The sequence below is a fragment of the Spermophilus citellus genome (assembly GCF_964194105.1).
Source record: "Spermophilus citellus genome assembly, chromosome: 4".
Lineage (NCBI taxonomy): Eukaryota > Metazoa > Chordata > Mammalia > Rodentia > Sciuridae > Spermophilus > Spermophilus citellus.
In genome coordinates this window covers 153,831,191-153,851,269 of record NC_138185.1, presented here as the reverse complement: position 1 = coordinate 153,851,269, position 20,079 = coordinate 153,831,191, and the positions used below count along the sequence as shown (strand labels likewise).

The following is a 20,079-nucleotide window of genomic DNA, read 5'->3' as shown; positions in this document are numbered from 1 at the left end:
AGGGAGAATCAGGTCAGACTGGGAAGAAACCTGTATATGAAACATTATTTGGATTTTAATTAATAGAAGCTAACAACAATTCTGAAGCAAAAGAGCAATTTAATCAGATTTTTGTGGAAAGTTACTCTTGACAACAGTGTGAAATAGACAATCAGTTCAGAAAATAGGCTGCTATAATAAAAGGAATTAGATTAAAATAATACCTTTGTTTTCATATGTTAAGTGGTGTGGAAAATGGAGGGAAAAGATGAATTTTGAGAGATTTCTTTGGAAGAACTGACAAGATTTACTAACTCCCAGTTCTCTAAAATGGGAGATAAGAAAGATGTTGTTATTTTCATCTAAGAATCACTAACTGAAATACACAGGAAGTCTTAGGTTCTGGGTCCCAGGTGACACACACAGTTTGTGTCTAATAGTCAGCTGGAAATATGAATATCAAGTTCAGAAGGATCAGGCTCAGTGACACATCTGAGACTCAATACCATACAGGTATACTGAAGTAATGGAATTAGATGAGATCACCTTTTAAGTAAGTAGAAAGCGACGCATGGAGGCGCAAACCGGTAATTCCAGCAGCTAAGGCAGAAGGATCAAGAGCTCAAAGCCAGTCTCAGCAAAAGCGAGGTGTTAAGCAAGCGAGTGAGACCCTATCTGTAAATAAAATACAAAATTGGACTGGGGATGTGGCTCAGTGGTCAAGTGCCCTTGAGTTCAATCCCTGGTACTAAAAAGTAAGCAGCTGGGTGTGGTGGTACATGCCTATAATCCCACTTGCACAGGGAGTCTGAGACAATTGGATTTCAAGTTTAAAGCCAGCCTCAGCAATTTAGTGAGGCTCTACACTACTTAGCAAGACCAGGTTTCAAAATAAAAAAATAATAAAAGGGCTGGGGATGTAACTCAGTGGGTAAGCATCCTTGGTTCAATTCCTGGTATCATATAAATAAATAAGTAAATAAAAGCAGAAGAAAGTAGGAACAAAAAACTGACCCTTAGAGAAGTCAGTGGAGAAAGCAAAAGCAGAGGGTACCAAGAAGGAACATTCAGAAATAACAAACACCACAAAAGAAAAACCTGAAAGCTGAGGAAAAGGAGATTTTCAAGAGTATACGATGATCCACGATGTTAAAAGCTGTAGCAACAATGACTAACAGAAATGGATTTGGTCATTAAGAATTTAATGAAGAGCCAGGTGCAATGGCACACACCTATAATCATAGCAACTCAGGAGGCTGAGGCAAGAGGATCCATCGTTCACAGCCAGCCTCAGCAATGGCAAGGTGCTAAGCAATTCATTGAGACCCTGTCTCTAAATAAAATACAAAATTAGGCTGAGGATGGGGCTCAGGGGTTCAGTGCCCCAGTACCCAGAAAAAAAAAAAAAAAGGAATTCAATGAAGACCTTATAATTGGGGAAAGGTCATCAGAGTGTTGGAGGAAATCAGAGTAACTATGCCAAGGGGCAAATTCTAAAATATAAGTTAAAGAAATGAAATGAGTATAAATTAGTCTTAAACAGCTCAAAGTGAAATTACCCATCACAGAGGGAAGACTCTGTTCTTTAGCAGCACCCGTGTCAACAGTACATTGTTCCAATAGTTGAGTTTCCAATTCCCTGAAATTTGAAAAAGTCACAGAAATTAAAATATTGCAACTAATATCCTTTTCTCACTCAAAACTTTTACTATATAACAGATTATGTGCTTTAAATAATAAAATATGATGCTTTTATCCTTAAAAGATGAATACATTCAAAGTTAAGAGAGAATGTAATGAATGAAATTAATAAGCCCTCTATTGATATTCATCAATAAACAGATTAGTATCTGCTTTTGTAACAAGCGAATGTGAAAAGAGAACCTGCTAAATTCCAAGAGACTTACCTGTGAAGAGCTTTTCCTCCAAGGGGTAGTGCTCCCCAACAATTTAGTACTGGGATTCCTTCATATATCTATATGGTAGTCAAGGACATTACTATTTTAGAAGATATAATGTGGTTTTCTTGATATTTTTCTCAACTTCTGGAGTACTGTTCTAAATCTACTTAGGTGACAGGCTCTTATATTTTATTTTTAAAAGTTACAGAAATATCCTTTTTCATATTCTTCACCAAAGAAAACATTTAAAAAATAAGCCAGGCACAGTGGCATACACCTGTAAAACCCCAGCAACTTAGAATGAGGCAGGAGGATCCTTAAGATTTTAATAAGGTTGCTTAAGGCATTGTTAAAGTTACTAAGGCTGGCCTCAAACTTGTGATCCTCCTGCCTCAGCCTACCAAGATGGTGGGATTATAGGTGTGGGCTACCATGCCTGGCTCGAAGACTTTTTAATAAAAAAAGAAAAAAATAAAATATATCATTAAAGATTTTTACTGTATATATTGGAATAGTTTTTTAAAAATATTTTAATTGTAGATGGACACAATACCTTTATTTATTTGTTTTTATGTGGTGCTGAGGATCAAACCCAGTGCCTCACACATGCCAGACAAGTGCACTACCACTGAGCAACAACCCAAGCCCTGGAATAATTTCTTAATATAGTGTTTAGATAAAATATACTATTAATCTTATTACTTTTGCTTGTGTTTTTTTAAAATAATGGTTCTTAGAAAACTTTAAATTACATATTTGGTCCATATTATATTTCTATAGGAGATAGCTTGACTGATATTCTATAAAAAGGGGAAAAAGTATACTGGTAAAAGTACTGGTTTTAGACACAAACATATGACTCATATGAGTCACAACTACCTTTCTCAACTTTTAATTTATTCATTTATGTAAAGATAATATTCATGTTGTAGAGTTGTTTTGAGAATTAAAACAAAGTACTTTATATTTAAAAACTACTAATTTAGTTCCTTGGAGTACAAAATTTTATTTCCTCCCCACAAATATTTCTTCCAATAAATATACATGGATACCTTAAAACTGCAAGAGTCTTACATGCATGTACTTTAGCTACCTTTTTTTCAATGAAGCAATGTCCCCTTGATATTCTAACAATACTTATGGATAACTCTGCTTAAATGTTCATAATAAAAAAAAAATGCAGCTGGGTACAGTGGCTCATGCCTGTAATCCCAGCTTCTTGGGAGGCTGAGACAGGAGGATTTTGAGTTCAAAGCCAGCCCCAACAAAGGTGAGGTGCTAGGCAACTCAGTGAGACCCTGTCTCTAAATAAAATACAAAATAGGGCTGGGGATGTGACTCAATGGTTGAGTGCCCCTGAGTTCAATTCTCAGTACCAAAAAAAAAAAAAAAAAAAAAGAATGCAGCAGTTTATATAATTCCATCAGGGGACAACTTGAATTATTAGTAAGTTCTTCCTTAGTGAATGACGTAAGAACTCTAACACTTAATTGAGCAAGCTACTATGTGCCAGGTCCTGTGCTTAATACTTCACATACATTAACTCACTCAACCCATGTAATTCTTTCATGAGATAGAAATATTATCATTGCTATTTTACAGATGTGGAAACAAGAGGCCAGAAGAATTTACACGACTTGACCAACATCACACCTAGAGTAAGCAGCATAGCTGAGGGGGCTGGGGTGTGGCTCCATGGTGGAGCACTTCCCTTGCACATGTGAGCACTGGGTTTGACCCTCAGCACCACATAAAAATAAATAAACAAAATAAAGGTATTGTGTCCATCTACAACTAAAGAACAAAAAAAATTTTTTTTTTAAAAAAAGCATAGCTGAGATTTGCACTTATTGTGTATTTGATTCCAAAATCTAGGCTCATAAATCCTATGGTATTCTGTCTGCATGAAAGTCCCCATACATAAAAGAAAAAAAAATGTATTCATTTAAAAGTGAACATTTCATCTATTTGAAGGCTGAATTCATTCTGCCATACAATTTTAAGTTTTTTTTTTTTATTATACTTTCTCATTTCAGTTTCTCTAATGACTATTTGTATGATTTTTTCCTTAGAATTTAACTATCCTAGTCAACTTCTTCAACACATTATAAATAGCTGTTTCTGGGGCTGGGGATGTGGCCCAGGTGGTAGCGCGTTTCCTGGCATGTGTGGGGCACTGGGTTTGATTCTCAGCACTGCATGGGAATGGAATAAAGATATTGTGTCCACCTAAAACTAAAAAATAAATAATAAAAAAAAATAGCTGTTTCTTTTGAAAACTGAATAGAATATTCATCAAGTCTACTCTTGGACTATATACTAGAACCCAACTATAATTAAACTTTCTACAAAAAAGTAAATTTAAATCTTAAAATCCTGCAAACTTTTACCACATGGTAATAATACTTGTATATAATAACCCCAAATAGTTCAATACAATAAAAAATCATTTATAGCCAGGCACAATGGAGCATGTCTGTAATCCCAGTGACTTGGGAGGCTAAGGCAGGAGGATCACAAGTTCAAAGCCAGCCTAAGCAACTTAGCGAGGCCCTAAGCAACTCAGCAAAGCCCTGTCTCTAAATAAATTATAAAAAAGGGCTAGGGATGTGGCTCAGTGGTTAAGCACCCCTGGGCTCAATCCCAGTACCCCCCCCCCCCAAAAAAAATCATTTGTAATAAACCACTTATTTCAGTTAAAGCATAGTAGAAATTACATAATTGGCTGGTTGACAAAAAAGATACAGGTAACACCAGGCTTTCCCTGTATCCACAATCTAGGACCATGGCAGAGTTAATTCCAAGTGTCAAAAGTGCCATTAGATGACTTGGAGCAAGCAAGACAGATGGAACCTAGAAAACAACAAAACTAGAATGAGTGGCAGTTTTTGAAGATATTAAAATACATTTGAAAAAACATCACAGGAACATAGTATTTATTTTTATTATGGTATCCAACCATTTTATAATATTTAGCTAAAAACTAGTTGCTTGATTTGAATGAATTTAATACTGTCATAAATAAAAACCACTGAAGTTGTTTCATTACAAAGTGATAATTCTGAAACATTTTTATTAATACTTGTTCTATTTCCTTAGAAGTGGGAAAACAGAATGGGATAAAAGAGATCTGGAAACATAAGTTCAAAGACGATTTTTAAAAAATACAGTGATGAGGCTGATGAGGCAAGAGGATTGCAAATTCAAAGCCAGCCTCAGCAACTTAGCAAGGCCCTAAGCAATTAAGTCAGACCCTGTCCCTAAATAAAAAGTAAAAAGGGCTGGGATGTAGCTCAGTGGTTAAGCACTCCTGGGTTCAATCCCTAAAATAAAGAAATACCAATAAATAAATAAATAAATAAATAAAAAAAAGGAAACAAATGCCTTTACCATCCAGAGGAAAACACAGAAAAGAATTTTTAATTTATTTGTGAAGTTTGTAATATGAATTATATTTTTAAAACACTATAATCTAGCAGTTAAAATTAAATTGAAGAACAAAACTACAAAAATCTTAATTGTGTGACATTTTCTCCATTGAGAAGTTGACAATCTAGTGACACCCCAAACACTAGATATTTGGTCCATCATAATCAAATAGCCAAAATAATAGCTATATTTCCCTTAGCTAAGTAGATATAGCAAGTATTCTAGTCATATACATAAGGATAGTTATCAAACACAACTAAATCTCTTAAAAGCATAGATACAGAGAACCTTCTTTATTCACATAAGAGCTGACATAAATTCTTACTGTTTTGTTTTGTGTTATTCTGACAGCATGTGAAATTCCCAACTTTATGATATCAATAAGAAGAGGAGGCTATGCAATCTGTTCTCTGTACTTATCTTACCAAAACATAACTTAGGAAATATTAACTACCCTTACCACACAGATACTGATTTTTAGTATTAGATATATTCCAAGTTCAGTAAAATGCATGAAACAACACGTTAATTTCTTATATACTGTAACATTTTATTAATCATCCACTTTCCCTTGCTGAAAAGAACCCTAAATTTCAAGGAAGAGATTTTAAATAAATTAAGTAGTAAAGATTCTGGCATACTTTAAAATGTAATAATCTTATAATATATTCTCAGTCTTAAATAAATAATCTTGACTCCTATAAAATAAAAACTTCAAGTAATATTACTAATACCAAGAGAGGTCTCATTCCTGGGACTGCCCACTTAGTCTAAAAAGACACAGTACTTTAATATTCCACTTAAAAGGAATTTAAAACTTAAAATAAAAAAAAATTGAAGAATTCAGAGCAATCAGCATAACAAAAACTAGAAAGATCCAAAAGAAAGAAAACATAAACTCCATAATATACCTTTTAATTCTGAAAAAAAAAAATCCTCCCAAACTACATTAAAATAAATACCAGAAACACTAATAAGAAATATACTATCTAAAGGTTAGATAAAATGTTAGTTAAGCATGAAATAACCATAAAAATAAATAGCCAATGTGAAGAGGCTTCTGTCATCTGATTCCCCAAATATATTGTATAATACACACAATGAAAGAAATAAAAATGCTGACTCATTAGTTTAAGTTTCGAGTGCTTATCAAAAAAACAAAAAAGGCAGGGAGGAGGGTGGGGAGATTCCCTAATATTAATATGTATGACTTTTATTACTTGTCTACTTTGTGAATGTGTATGTGTGGTACTAGGGACTGAACCCAGGGACTTGTACATGATAAGCAAGTGCTATACCACACAGCTATACTATCAGCTTTCTTCTGCAGTTTAAAAGCAGCTCAATCATTTGACTTAAAAATAGTTACCTCAAAATACTTGAAAAGAACACGAGTGAGGGTCTCTCTAAAGTGAGAAGGACATAATACCGACTCAATAATTACAACTCGACGATCTCTGGGATTCACCAACAAATGCCTGAAAAGAGATAGTTTTGTTTTTAAAAGTAAATAAAAAGTTGGTACTTATTTTGTTAATTAATACAATTTAAAAATAGAGAAACTGCTCTACCCTAGCTTTATGACAAAAAGATATCTCCACTTTATCACCCCAGAAAGGTTATGTTTCTGAGCTCCTATTATGTACCATGCACCATGCCAGAATCTCAGAAACTCATTTATCTCAGAAAACTAAAACCATAGCCCATTTTGACTACTAGCTTTAGTCATTAAAAAGATATTTTCTTTTCTGGGGTTATAAAAGTAATAGATGTTCACAAAACTTCAAAATGTTACAGAGATTAACTTGTAAAGTTCAAAAACCTTATACTTCTATTGCCCAGAAACTACCCCTAACAGTAGTCTATATATTTTTTCACTTTTGTGGATGTGTACACGTATCTGAACAGAAATATTCATTCCACAGATGTTCTTCAATTTGTCCTTTGCACTTATCAATATACCTAAGCCACATTTCTGTATCACTAGACATAGATTAAAGATCCAGGGCCTTGTGCCTGCTAGGCAAGTACTCTACCACTGAGGTATATCCTCAAGCCCCCAGAACTCCCTTTTTATTGGCTACATGTCTTTCTGTATGGATGTATAATAATTTACATGTCACCTCTTTTATTAATGGGCATTTGATTTATTTTCAATGTTATGCTTGTTTTGTTTTCTAGTCTTCTAATAGACACCCACATCTATCTATCTATTTATTTATTTTGGTGTATGTGTTTGTGAAGGGGGGGTGCTAGGGATCAAACCCAGAGCCTTGTGCAGGACAGGCAGATACTTTCCCATTGAGCTACATCCACAGCCCTCCATTATACTTAAAAAAAAAAAAAAAAAAAAAAAAAAAAAAAAGAATTATTTATTTATTTTTCTAATATATTTTTGAAAAGGTTGAAAATAAGCAAATAAAAATGACAACGAAAGCCAAAAAACTTTTTTGCATCAGATGTAATACAACCAAATATCATTATGACTGGCATTAAAAAAAACATCTAATTGCAAAAGCTAAGAAACAAACAAACCCAAACAAACAGAATTCCACCTTACCTGAAATACAATATGTGGATGAATTCCTTTAGGTAGGAATATAATTCTTCTGTATTTATATTATACTGAACAACTTTGATCGGCTATAAAAAATTAAAATGACTTATATTAATAATCTCAAAATGTGCTCATTTATTTTATTGATATATTTTCTCAGAATAAATAAAAAGCAATGTGTATTGGGAATAGATTAAAAATTAAAAAAATAGGTTAATTTCTTAAATTAGGAATCCATAAGAACTGGCAATATCCGGAAAAAAAAAGAAATTTTTTGTTTATAGTAATAGAAGTATATATCTGTAAGTTAAGAGCTATGCTCATACACATTTTTTTTGCCTGTGTGACTTACCATGTTAGCATGACTGATAATAAAAATCAATATTGATTAAAAAGCATTAAAGGACTCCTCAAATAATCCATATTTGGTTCAGTCCCTAGTCACTTCCAAAGCACTGAAATCATCCCTTTTACATTACCACACTCATTTATCTGTAAAATGTCTACCTTCCTGCTAGACTATAAACTCCAAGGGACAAGAAAAATAGTAGCTTATTTATAAACATGGTAAAAGCTGGGCACAATGGTGCATGCCTATAATATCAGAGAGAGGCTGAGGCAGGAGCATCAAAATCGAGGCAACTCAGCAAGATCCTGTCTCAAAATAAAATATAAAAGAAAGGGGCTGGGGTTGTGGCTCAGTGGTAGATCACTTGCCTAGCATGTGTGAGGCAATGGGTTCAATTATCAGCACCACATATAAATAAATAAATGAATAAAGGTCCATCAATAACTAATAGAAATTTTAAAAATAAATAAAATATAAAAAGGGTGGGGATATAGTTCAATGGTAGAGTGCCCTAGGATTCACTCCCCAGTACTGCCCCCATCAAAATCTTAAAAACAAGAACATTAATGCTAAATACGTAAGCACTATCAAATCATGAGTATAATACAACAAGACTTCACTCATGATCCTCAGAAAGCTCTAAGTACTCCAATGTATCATTGACAGACCTGTCTTCACCTACTCTTTTAAAAGGAAAGGTCTTCAGCATGGCTCACTTCTTGATTTTTTTTTTTTTTTTTTTTTTTAGTTGTAGATGAACACAATATCTTCACTTTTATTTATTTATTTTTTATGTGGTGCTGGGGATCCAACCCAGTGCCTCATGCTTGCTAGGCAAGTGATCTATACCACTGAGCTACAACCCCAACCCTCACTTTTTTTTTTTTAATTTTTCAAAAATTTTTTTCACTTCTTGATTTTAGAACATTTAAAAAATGTTCTAAACCAAGTATAGACCCAAATAGATAATCTTTATATATATTTACCTTTTCAAAATAATAAAAGCTCAAAGCACTAAGAAAAATGTCAGTGAAGATGTAAAGGCTCTAAGTTCCATCAGGAATCTACCTAGTAACATAGTAATGCCAATTATTATAACACACAATGACATGAAAAATGAATACATGGAACTTCAATCACATTTTGATCATCACACCACAAACAGCTACTATATTTCTGGCTTGTCAAAGCATTTGCAGAAACTTTGAAATCAAAAAAATGATTCCATAATCAAGTAAAAAGATTTTATGATACATTCCAGGACCAATATAAATTGATATACTCTACAACATCTATTTTTATAAAACTGAATATGCTCCTATGTGATTACTAAGTAAGGGGATAATATCTATACTATCAAGGTCTTCTTAGTTCATGTTAGGGAAAAGCTAAAATTATGATAGCAGAGTTATAACCTTCATTAAGAAAAAGTCATCAACTCAGTGGTCACAGAAGTACTGATCATTTTACATCTATTCAAGAAAAGTTTTAAGTGATCCCATATACTAAAGATCCCTCCACAGAATAAATCCTTAAAGTTACTGGGCTGTATCTCATGGTCCCAATTTAACAACAGCCACACTGGTTAAGAGCTTGCTTGCACTTGCATTATCTTAGGACCCAATGGCCAATATTTCAATTCACGGTTTTGGGCTGGGGATGTGGCTCAAGCGGTAGCGCGCTGGCCTGGCATGTGTGCGGCCCGGATTCGATCCTCAGCACCACATACAAAGAAAGATGTTGTGTCTGCCAATAACTAAAAAATAAATATTAAAATTCTCTCTCTCTCTCTCTCTTTAAAAAAATAAATAATGATCAATTCACGGTTTTATTTTGTCTTTAATATCTTTTCAGATAGCCTCCAGCACCAGTCAAAGCTATTCAAATTTTCATGAATTATTAACTATTGTCTTTGCTAGTTCATTGTTCACAAAGTTACACAGGTTTTGTTTAGTCTACTCCAACTTTATGTTCTCCATAAACTTGTTTTGTTTTTTGAAACTCTACAACAGCAGGGCAAGGTCTCAGCTCAGGAGGCTAAGGCAGGAGGATCCCATGTTAGCCTCAGCAACTTAGCAAGGCCCTAAGCAACTTAGTGAGAACAGTCTCTACATAAAAAAAAAAAAAAAAAAAAAAATATATATATATATATATATATATATATAAAAGGGCTGGGGATGTGGCTCAATCCCCAGTACCCCCCCCCAAAAAAAGTACCACAGGTTTTTCAGGATTATAGTGTCGTAACAGCAGAATCACCTATATCTTGTTTTCTAACCAGTGAATTTTATGGTAGACAAAATTACTCTATTCAATGTCTAATTTGCCAAATTAGCTTCAGCAAGACTTATTTAATATTTAGTAAAACTTTTTGTTGCTAGGCATGGTTGCACACACCTGTAATCCCAGCAATTTGGGAGGCTGAGGCAGGAAGATCTGGAGTTTAAAGCCAGCCCTAGCAGATTAGAGAGGCACCTAGCAGCTCAGCAAGACCATGTCTCTAAATAAAATACAAAAAAGAGCTGGGAATATTGCTCAGTGGTTAAGTGCCCCTGGTTTGGATCCTAGTGCCAAAAAGAACCAAAACAAAACAAAAAAAACAATAAAAAAAACTGGTTTCTCAAAATTCTTCTGGTTTTAGAATTTTAGATAGATAAGGAAATGAAGACTTTGAATAAGGTAAGAACAAAATTGTTCAGTATATTATATTATGCTACAGGCCATAAAAATCATTATACTAAGGTTAAAAACTTTTCTCTTGATATTATATGATTCCACTTACATAAAATGCGCAAAAAGGCAAATCTATAGGAACAGCACATCAGCAGGAGGTGGACATAGGAATCAACTATAAGTAGGTATTAGGAAACTTATTGGGGTGATAAAAATATTCTAAGATTAGGTTGTAATCTGAACATATGTGACAAATTTATGGTATACAAAATTATTAGACCACAAAGTTGATTTAAAAAAAAACAAAAAACACTTTCTCTTGGGAAGGTAGATCATATCATTTCTCTTGGGTAGATCATATCATACATTTAGCACTATTTTAATCAATCTTATCTGAAGTCATATTTTAAAATATTTTATATTACAGAATTTATTTTGCTTATTTGTTAAAAAATAAAATACCTTAGGCATGCCAGCTCTTTTTATCACACTAGGAATTATACATCTTGGACCAGTTTCTCCAGCAAATCCACACCTGAAAATATAAGAAAAATTAAAACACTGCACTTATAACTTTTTCAATATTTATTTAAGTTTTTGTGTATTTGTTTCAAAACTATGCCTATAAAAATATCTGGAAATACCTTTGATGCATTCAAAGGGACACTACCCAGGTCCCGTCAAACCCTAAGAGTTTAGTATCATCTAATAGTAATTTGTAATTAAAGGAAAAAAATCAAATCATCTCAAGTTTTTGATGCTGAAATAAACCAGTATATTGTTTCTGGTCAGTATTTATTTTTTCCCCAATTTTTAATTATAGCTGAATTTGAGACAAGAAATTTCTACAATCCTAGATCTGCATTATATTATGTGACTTCATTGATACCGTTATGCATGCATCACTTAATGGTGATTTAGTTAATGTGCAACACTATCCTGTGTAATAGCTCTTTGCTTATTTCTTTAATGTACAGTCAAAATAACCTTTGAGCAGTAATTTCAAGATATCTATTATGTTTTTTGAAAATATATTTTTTTAGTTGTTGATAGATCTTTTATTTATTTATATGCGGTGCTGAGAATGGAACCCAGTGCCTCACACATGCCAGGCAAATGCGCTACTGCTGGGCCACAGCCACAGCCCTATTGAGATAAATAAGAAAATATTTTACAGAACAACACAGAATGTATGAACCAAGGATTATGTTTAATTCAATTTTGTAGCTCTCGAGGTTCAATTTTTCAGTATATCTTTTAACCACTTAATTTAAAAAGTTATTTAATACTTACTACATGTTAGATAGTGCTCAAAGACATATAAGGACTTCAAGTATTTCCATACTGTACATATACAGTCAGATAACTGTAACTGCAAGACACTTTTCTCTCTTGAGCCTACTACAAGGACTCTTAAGCTAGGGTGCAAAAACCACAAGGATGGTCCGCCAATCCCTGGAAGCTGTATGCAAATATTTTAAGAACTGTGCATTTGTGAATGCCATCTGGCTTTCAAAGATTTCTCAGCCATCCAAGGCGCATACAAATGTTTTCAATTTGTTTTTTTTTTTAATGCAAAAATCTAATCTAAGAGTATAGAGAACCCAACAAAGGACAGTGTCCTTAACTAAATTCCCTATGTTGGGGAGCAATATCACTATCTTAAATAATTTCCAGCACCAACGGAAGATCCGTTCAATAAAATTTTAGAGTGGAAATCATTATCAAGCGTTACAACTGGTTGCAGCCTTCCTGATCAAATGAACTCAGGGTAAGCGGGGTCCAGGTCATCGCTGTCATCCCCTACACAGAACCTCAAAAGGTCCCTTGGGTTTGAGGTGATGACCACAGAGGCAGCGAGGACAATCCTCTCAAAGCTCCCTGAGTCTCCCTTCCTCCCAGCCCCACTTGCTCATCAGGATTTGCATCCCCCAAGGTGTAAACAAAAGCCATCACTTGGGGGGAGGGGGCGGTGCCGAGAAAAAGCACCGGAGAGACCGGAAACTGCCCTGGGAGCCCACAATGAGGACCCGGGCTGGGCCGGTACTCAAGCCAACTGAACCCCCAGGGGGCCACAGCGGGCGCCATGGCCACTCACTTAGTGAAGGCCTCTCCTAGGTCGATCACGACAGCCGTTTTCTCGCCGCCGCTGCCTAGGCCCTCGTAGAGAGGCATGGTCGTCACACAGACCCAGAGGACTGCGTGGACTGTGCGATCCACAGGCCTCGGCTCTCCGGGAGGGGCTGGGGCTGGGGCTCTACCGCGGGCGGTGGCGGGGACCTCGCGTGGCCGCGGCGCGCCAGCCGGGGCTGTCTCAGGCTGTGCCTCACTCCGCGTCAAGCCCAAATCCTCTAGGTACCCCTGTCTGCGGCACTTGGGAGGAGGAACCGCGGGCGGTCGCGGATCGGGGTGTGCGGGCACGGGATCTGAGGCGATCAGGCGCTCCAGGTGCCCCAGTGGGGCGGGGCGGAGCGGCCCTTCGGGTCCTCCCGGCCCGGGGCCCTCACGCGGCGCGTGCGCTTCTGTGAGAGGTCCTCTTGCAGAGGTGGCCTGAGATCTAAAGCGTTTATCTTTGAAGTCTTGCAGCTTGGGTTCCTGAGCTTCTGATCTTAGCCTATCATTTAATCATTGCAATAAAATATCTAGAATAGGTGTTCTGTTATGTGTAGAAACCGAAGCTCAGAGAGATTAATGATTTTTTTGTGCCCCCCCCCCACCTCGGCAGAGCCAGGAACGGGCCAAGACTTTCTGATTGTAAAGCTTTTACAAGTGCTTTAAAGAATGATATGTACTGACAAGGCTGTATTTGGTAGTTATTTGGCTGAAAGTTTTTACTTTAGTCCCAAAGAGCAGCTAAAGCAGCATCTATCAGTCCATGGAAGTGAAGATGGTTTAGGGTGGGGGGGGGGAGGGGGGGAACTGAACCAAAGGCTCCTGTTTATCCTAAAATGAGGAGCTGTGCAAACTTAGGGAAGATGCCAAATCTCTTTGTGCTAGAATGTAATAGGAAATCTATATTGACAGTGGACTCTTGACATGTTTAACAGCTTTCTGCAGGGAAAAAAAAAATATTTCCTGCAAATATTGGCTCTGACTGACTGGTGGTGAAGGAGATTGTGAAAGGAGAGAGTGAACTATGAGGAGAGAGATTCAAGGGTAGATCTGTGGAGAAAAACATTTAGCTAGTGTACTGTGTTGAAAGGTGTTCCCAAAATTCTTTTCCCTGGAGAACCCCAAAATGTGACCTTTGCATTAGGGTGTTTGCCCATAAAATGCCCAAGTTAAGATGAGGTCATACTAGATTCAGATAGATCCTACTCTCCTGACTGTTGACTAAAGTTAGTGTAGTAGGCTGCTGCCCTGTGTCTGACCTGTTTTCCCTCAGTTTATCATTCTTGTCTACTGAGGATGCCTGAGCTTTCTTACAAAGGATAAAGAGTTAAGGCTGTACAATGCAGAAATTTAGATAATGTGATATTAGCAAAATTCATGTTCATCTAAACGACTGATAAGAGATCTTCCTGGAAACAAATTGCTGGAGATAAAAAATAAATGGAGCTGTGATGGGAAAGGAAACTTAAAAGTGGGAAGGGATGGAATGTTTGTTTAATAAGGTCAGAGAATTTAATAGGTCTCTTTACTTGGGTTTAAACGCTGTCACTCTGTCATGTTCCTAATACCTCTGATCATTACCTTATCTATAAACTATACTGCTACTTTACAGTATTTGTGAGGATCTATTGGAATTATTTCTGAAACTACTGAAAATTATAAAGTGCTGTTATTACGCATACTGAAGTTTCCATGACTGCTCATCAACTGTATTCATACCCTAGGAAATACTATACCACAAAAACGGGTGGGTTAAAGCAACAGAAATTTATTTTGTCACACTTTGGGAGGTCAGAAATTAAGGTGTCGGGGTAAAATTGGGGGTTCATAACCCACTTCAATCTAATGTATGAAATATGATGTCAAGAGCTTTGTAATGTTGTGAACAACCAATAAAAAAAAAGAAAAAAAAAGAAATTAAGGTGTCAGCAAGATCATATTTTATCTGACGGCTTTGGAGAAGGATCCTGCCTTTTTTTTTTTTAGTACTGGAGATTGAACTCAGAGGCACCCAACCAGTGAACCATATTTTCAGCCCTCTTTTGTATTTTATTTAGAGACAGAGTCTCACTGAGTTGTTTAGCACTTTGCTTTTGCTGAGGCTGGCTTTGAACTTGCAATCCTCCTCCCTCAGCCTCCCAAGTTACTGGGATTACAGGTGTGTGCCACTGCATCCAGTGGGCTTCCGCCTTTTCTAGCTTCTGGTTGCCAGCAATCCTTGGTGCTCATCCCTTTGTAGATGCATCACTCCAATCTTTGCCTGTCATTATCTGGCCTTTTTCCCTGTGTCTGCATCTTCACATTGACATCCACCTCCTTGTGTTTTCTTGTCATTTTCCTTCTGGGTGTTTTTGTCCAAATTTTCCTCTTTTAAGAAGTTCAAAGCCAGCCTCAGCCACTTGTGAGGACCTAAGCAACTTAGCAAGACCATGTCTCTACATAAAATACACAAAGGGCCGGGGATGTGGCTCAGCGGTTAAGCAGTCTTGGATTCATTCCTCAGTACTGAAAAATAAAACTAAAAATAAATAAATCCTAACTCATTAACTGACTGACTTTGGGCAACTCCATTACCTTCTCAAGTGTTGTACAAGCAGTAATAATGTTAACTTGGTTGAACTAGAATTTTCCTTTAATACCTCATCCCCAACCCCTTTTCAAGCTAGGCATTCCCTAATATCTTTCATGAAGATGATTCTCAGATCACTTAGGAGCTCATTTACCAACTTCTGGAATCTATTTTGTTAATGTACTTTATCACAACACAGAACATATATCTGAAAAGCTCATAGTATACAACAGAACTCAATTTCCTTGATCCAGCTCCTATGCTTTTTAGTAATGCAAAGTAGTGAATGTCTTTGTTTTGTTTTTAGGCACATCACATTACAGATTCAAATTTCTCCCATTTTGAAAGTTAAAACCTAATTTGTATCCAAATTTGGAACTATCTGTTAAATTTCATTTAGTTAGTTTTGGTTCAGTATTCCAGCATTTCTGCATAATTTAAAAAATCCAGATTCTTTAAAATTGAGAGCCTGGTATTTAACGTTAATTATAGAGCCACCCACAAGTTTGAGAGGCATGCTTTCGAAGTTTTGGTTCCTTCAATATGTACTTACTGGGCTGGGGATGTGGCTCAAGTGGTAGCGCGCTCGCCTGGCATGCGTGTGGCCCGGGTTCGATTCTCAGCACCACATACAAACAAAGATGTTGTGTCCGCCGATAACTAAAAAATAAATATTAAAATTCTCTCTCTCTCTCTCTCTCTCTCTCTCTCTCTCTCCCTCTCCCTCTCCCCCTCTCTCACTCTCTCTTTAAAAAAAAAAAATATGTACTTACTGAGAGCCTACTATATGCTAGGTCCAGAGACTATGTGAATAGAAAAGGATGATTTCTGCTTTATGGAGGTGGATATATAAAGTAACAAGTAATGCACAGGAAATATATGGAAAGTGTTAATGGAGATGGGAAGGGACCCAATCAACTGCCTAGGGATTAGGGTCGTTTCAGGGAGGAAGTATTCACACTTTGTTAGCATTGAAGGTACAAATACAAAACCAAATCATTGGCTTCAGAGGCCCATGTAGCCACGTTAGGACTATCAGACAAATGAACAAACTTTTAAGACTTGATAAAAACTAATGCTTGGCTTAACGTGGTGCTTTCCAGGCAAAGACCAGGGGACAACACAAAATTTTTGGCAAGGGAGGTGGAAATGAGAATACATAATAGAGCCCAAACCCTACTTCTGGAGGTGGGAGAGTGGCTGAAGGTTGAGTTGATCACCAATGGCCAATGGTTTAATCTATCATGCCTGCATATTAAAGTGTCTATTAAAGCCCCAGGACTGGTTTCACAGAATCTCCAGATTGGTGAACAAGAATACATCCGTATGCTAGGAAGGTGGTTCACCCCAACCCTCTGGGGACAAAAGCTTCAGCACTCCAGCACTCCTAATTTTGCCCAGTGTGTGTGTCCTTTTAAAAAAATCCCTTTTTTTTTTTTTTTTAGAAAACATATCACCATTTTATTTTAGTGTTCACCGAAGCTAAACTGTGCCAACCAACTCTCTAACTCACAACTCTCATTCCTAGGATTATACCCAAGAGAAGTGAATGCATACATCTACAAGGGATCTTGACAGAATGTCCCTAAAAAATTATCAACCGTGTCAGAACTAAGCCAAATCATTAACATGAAGAATGACTGGCATGTTCATATATAATAGGGAACTGTCCTCAGTGAAAGGGATCCAATTGCAACCTTGCCCACCACACAGATGAATTTCAAGGACCTGTTGATAAAAGGAGCAAGATGCCAAAGGGAAAGTCCAGGAGGTCCACTGACAGGAAGTTCCAGGGGATCTGACCTGTACTGATGGAAAGTGGAGGTGGGTGGGTGAGTGGGAAGGGCAGGAGGGGCTGTGAGGGGCTGGGACACCTGTATCCCCCATGGGGCAGTGGCTAAGGGGGTGCAGGAATTCATGTTCACCCAGCTGGTCACTTTACATTCACTTATTGGCAGCACGTGTGCTTTTCTGGATTTTATTGCATCTGGTTTTAAATGAAGGCATGAGTGGGAGTTATGGAGCCAGAGCCTCAGAGTTGGTTTCCATCTCCCCCTGCAGACACAGGAAGCAAGCTGAGCTTTGAGAACCTCCAAAGCCATATATGTACAGAATTACTAGAGGTCAGTCACACTAGACACGTGAGCCCTTAGTGTGTTTTCAACACCCAGCAATGTCCAAATCTCAGTCCCTGGCCACTGGCTGTGGAGTATGAGCTGCTGGTCAGTGTCCCTCATGGTGATGGTAGTGGGACAGCCTGCTTTCAGAAGTCTGAAGTCCCTTTCAGGCCTTTACCTTGAGTCCGGCCAGTGCTTCCCACCAGACCCTGTGCTTCTGAGCATACCACAGGGCAGAGGGCAGCTGGTGACACCATGTGACCCTCCTGTACCATCCCTGGGAGGAGGGTTTGTGCACAGGGCTTAAAAAAATCCTTTATGGGCTGGGGATGTGGCTCAAGCGGTAGCGCGGTGGCCTGGCATGCGTGCGGCCCGGGTTCGATCCTCAGCACCACATACCAACAAAGATGTTGTGTCCGCCGAGAACTAAAAAATAAATATTAAAAAAAAATGCTCTCTCTCTCTCTCTCCCCTCTCTCACTCTCTCTTTAAAAAAAAAAAATCCTTTATAATAAATGGGTTAAGGGGTGGAAGGAAGAGGGGAGAGAAGACATAATAGGATGCAATACATGAACTCACTCTTTCTAGAAGCTTTTCCAACATAGAGTTACAAGGAGAGTATTCCAGGATGTGGAGACTGCTTGTAGCAATGGTTTATAGGAAATTTTGATAAGTCCTATTGTCAAGAGGTGATGGCACCAAATCATTAAACCCTTTACTGGTATGTTGGGGAGTTTTGACTTTATGCTACAAGTGTTAGTATCTATTCTAAATATTTTACCTAAGGGAAAGAATGTCATATTATGATCAGTGTGCATTCATTTTTTTCAGAGTGGAGTAGATCAGGAGGAAATGGAGGAGTCCTAGACTGATGATAAGAAACCAATTTTGAAGCTATTATGGGTCCATGAGAAAAAAACAAAGACCACGTGAACTAAGACAATGGCTTGGTATGGCAAAGGAAAGAAATAACATTAGAGAAATCTTTTACAAAATGAAGACTTTCTGCTGTAGAAAAACTGGGGATGGGTAGATGGGAATCAATGCCAACAGAACTACCCTATGGAAAATATAAAAGAGTCATCAGATGGAAGGAAAATGATTGAGTGCCCTAGGTACTTGGAATTAGTCAAACAAAGCATATAAAGATTCTTGCCCTTGGAGAATATACATTCCAGCAGGGGGAGATAGACATAAACATATACATAATACATAAGTAACCAATAGAGTGTTAGAAGGTGATAACACTGTTTGTTTGTTTGTTTGTTCTAAATAGAGCACCAAAAAGAGAATCATAGTGATGGGAGCTACTTTCAGAATTGAACAGTCATCCTTTGAAATATAGTGTCTGTTCATCTAGGTTTTATTTTCCAAAGTCCTCAACTTGAAAATAACACCATTGGAATTTATATTAGAATATAAAAAAAATTTAAATTCAAAATTTCACTCTATGAAATAATGCATATATTCAATGTTTTAAGTATACAGTATAGTTAAGATTTTTTTTTGTTTGAGTTTCATTTTGAAATGGAGATAAGATTAATTAGGAAATCATGGATATGTTATAAGTTATCTTTAAAATGTTATCCATATAACAGAAGAAATAACTTTCATATTTAGTAACAATAAGATTATAATAAGACAATTCAAAGTTGTTTTCTCAAGGACTGTGTTAGGGAAAAAATTAACAAATATTCTGAATTAATCAACTAAAGGTGGCTGGTCACAAGGTCTTTATATTTCCAGTTATATTAGTGCCTTCTAATTAATACTTTCTAAAGTACAGGATTTAATCAGAATTGCAGCTTTCATTGTGTGTCTTTCTTTTTCTTTTCTTTATTTCTTTTTATTTTTTTTTAAGTATCCATTGTGTGGTACAAAGTAGAAGACACAGAGAAAAACCCATATAAATATGGTTATCTCATACTAGACAAAGGTGCCCAAATCATTCACTGGAGAAAAGGTAGCCTATTCAACAAATGGTGCTAGGAAAACAGGAAATCCTATGTAGCAAAATGAAATTAAACCTCTGTCTCTCACTCTCCACAAAAATCAACTCTAAGTGGATCAAAGACTTACTAGAACAGAGACTCTACGCCTAATAGAGGAAAAAGTAGGCCCAAATATTTATCATGTAGGCTTAGGACCTGACTTCTTTAACAAGACTCCTAAAGCACATGAAGGATAATCAAGAATCAATAAATGGGATGGATCCAAACTAAAAGGCTGCTTCTCGGCAAAGGAAACAATCAATAATGTGAAGTTCGAGCCTACAGAATAGGAAAAATCTTTACCACATGCCCCTCAGATAGAGCACTAATCTCCAGGATATATAAAGAACTCAAAGACTTAACACCAAAACAAACAAACAAACAAAAAAATCCCAAATAACT

The 20,079-nt window shown here is 36.7% G+C and overlaps 1 protein-coding gene across 1 annotated transcript in view; it reads right to left on the bottom strand.

Annotated features, from left to right (window-relative positions):
* ACTR10 (actin related protein 10) overlaps positions 1–13,359 on the bottom strand; it is a 28,049-nt gene extending 14,690 nt beyond the window's left edge. The window contains exons 1-7 of the mRNA XM_081291529.1: positions 12,987–13,359; positions 11,351–11,423; positions 7,870–7,952; positions 6,679–6,787; positions 4,626–4,733; positions 1,887–1,954; positions 1,539–1,618 (exon numbers count right to left, since the gene is read on the bottom strand). Of these exons, the coding sequence (XP_081147655.1) occupies positions 1,539–1,618; positions 1,887–1,954; positions 4,626–4,733; positions 6,679–6,787; positions 7,870–7,952; positions 11,351–11,423; positions 12,987–13,063 (598 nt within the window). The 5' untranslated portion in view covers positions 13,064–13,359. The remainder of the gene's footprint in view (positions 1–1,538; positions 1,619–1,886; positions 1,955–4,625; positions 4,734–6,678; positions 6,788–7,869; positions 7,953–11,350; positions 11,424–12,986) is intronic.
* Between the last annotated feature and the right edge of the window lie 6,720 nt (positions 13,360–20,079).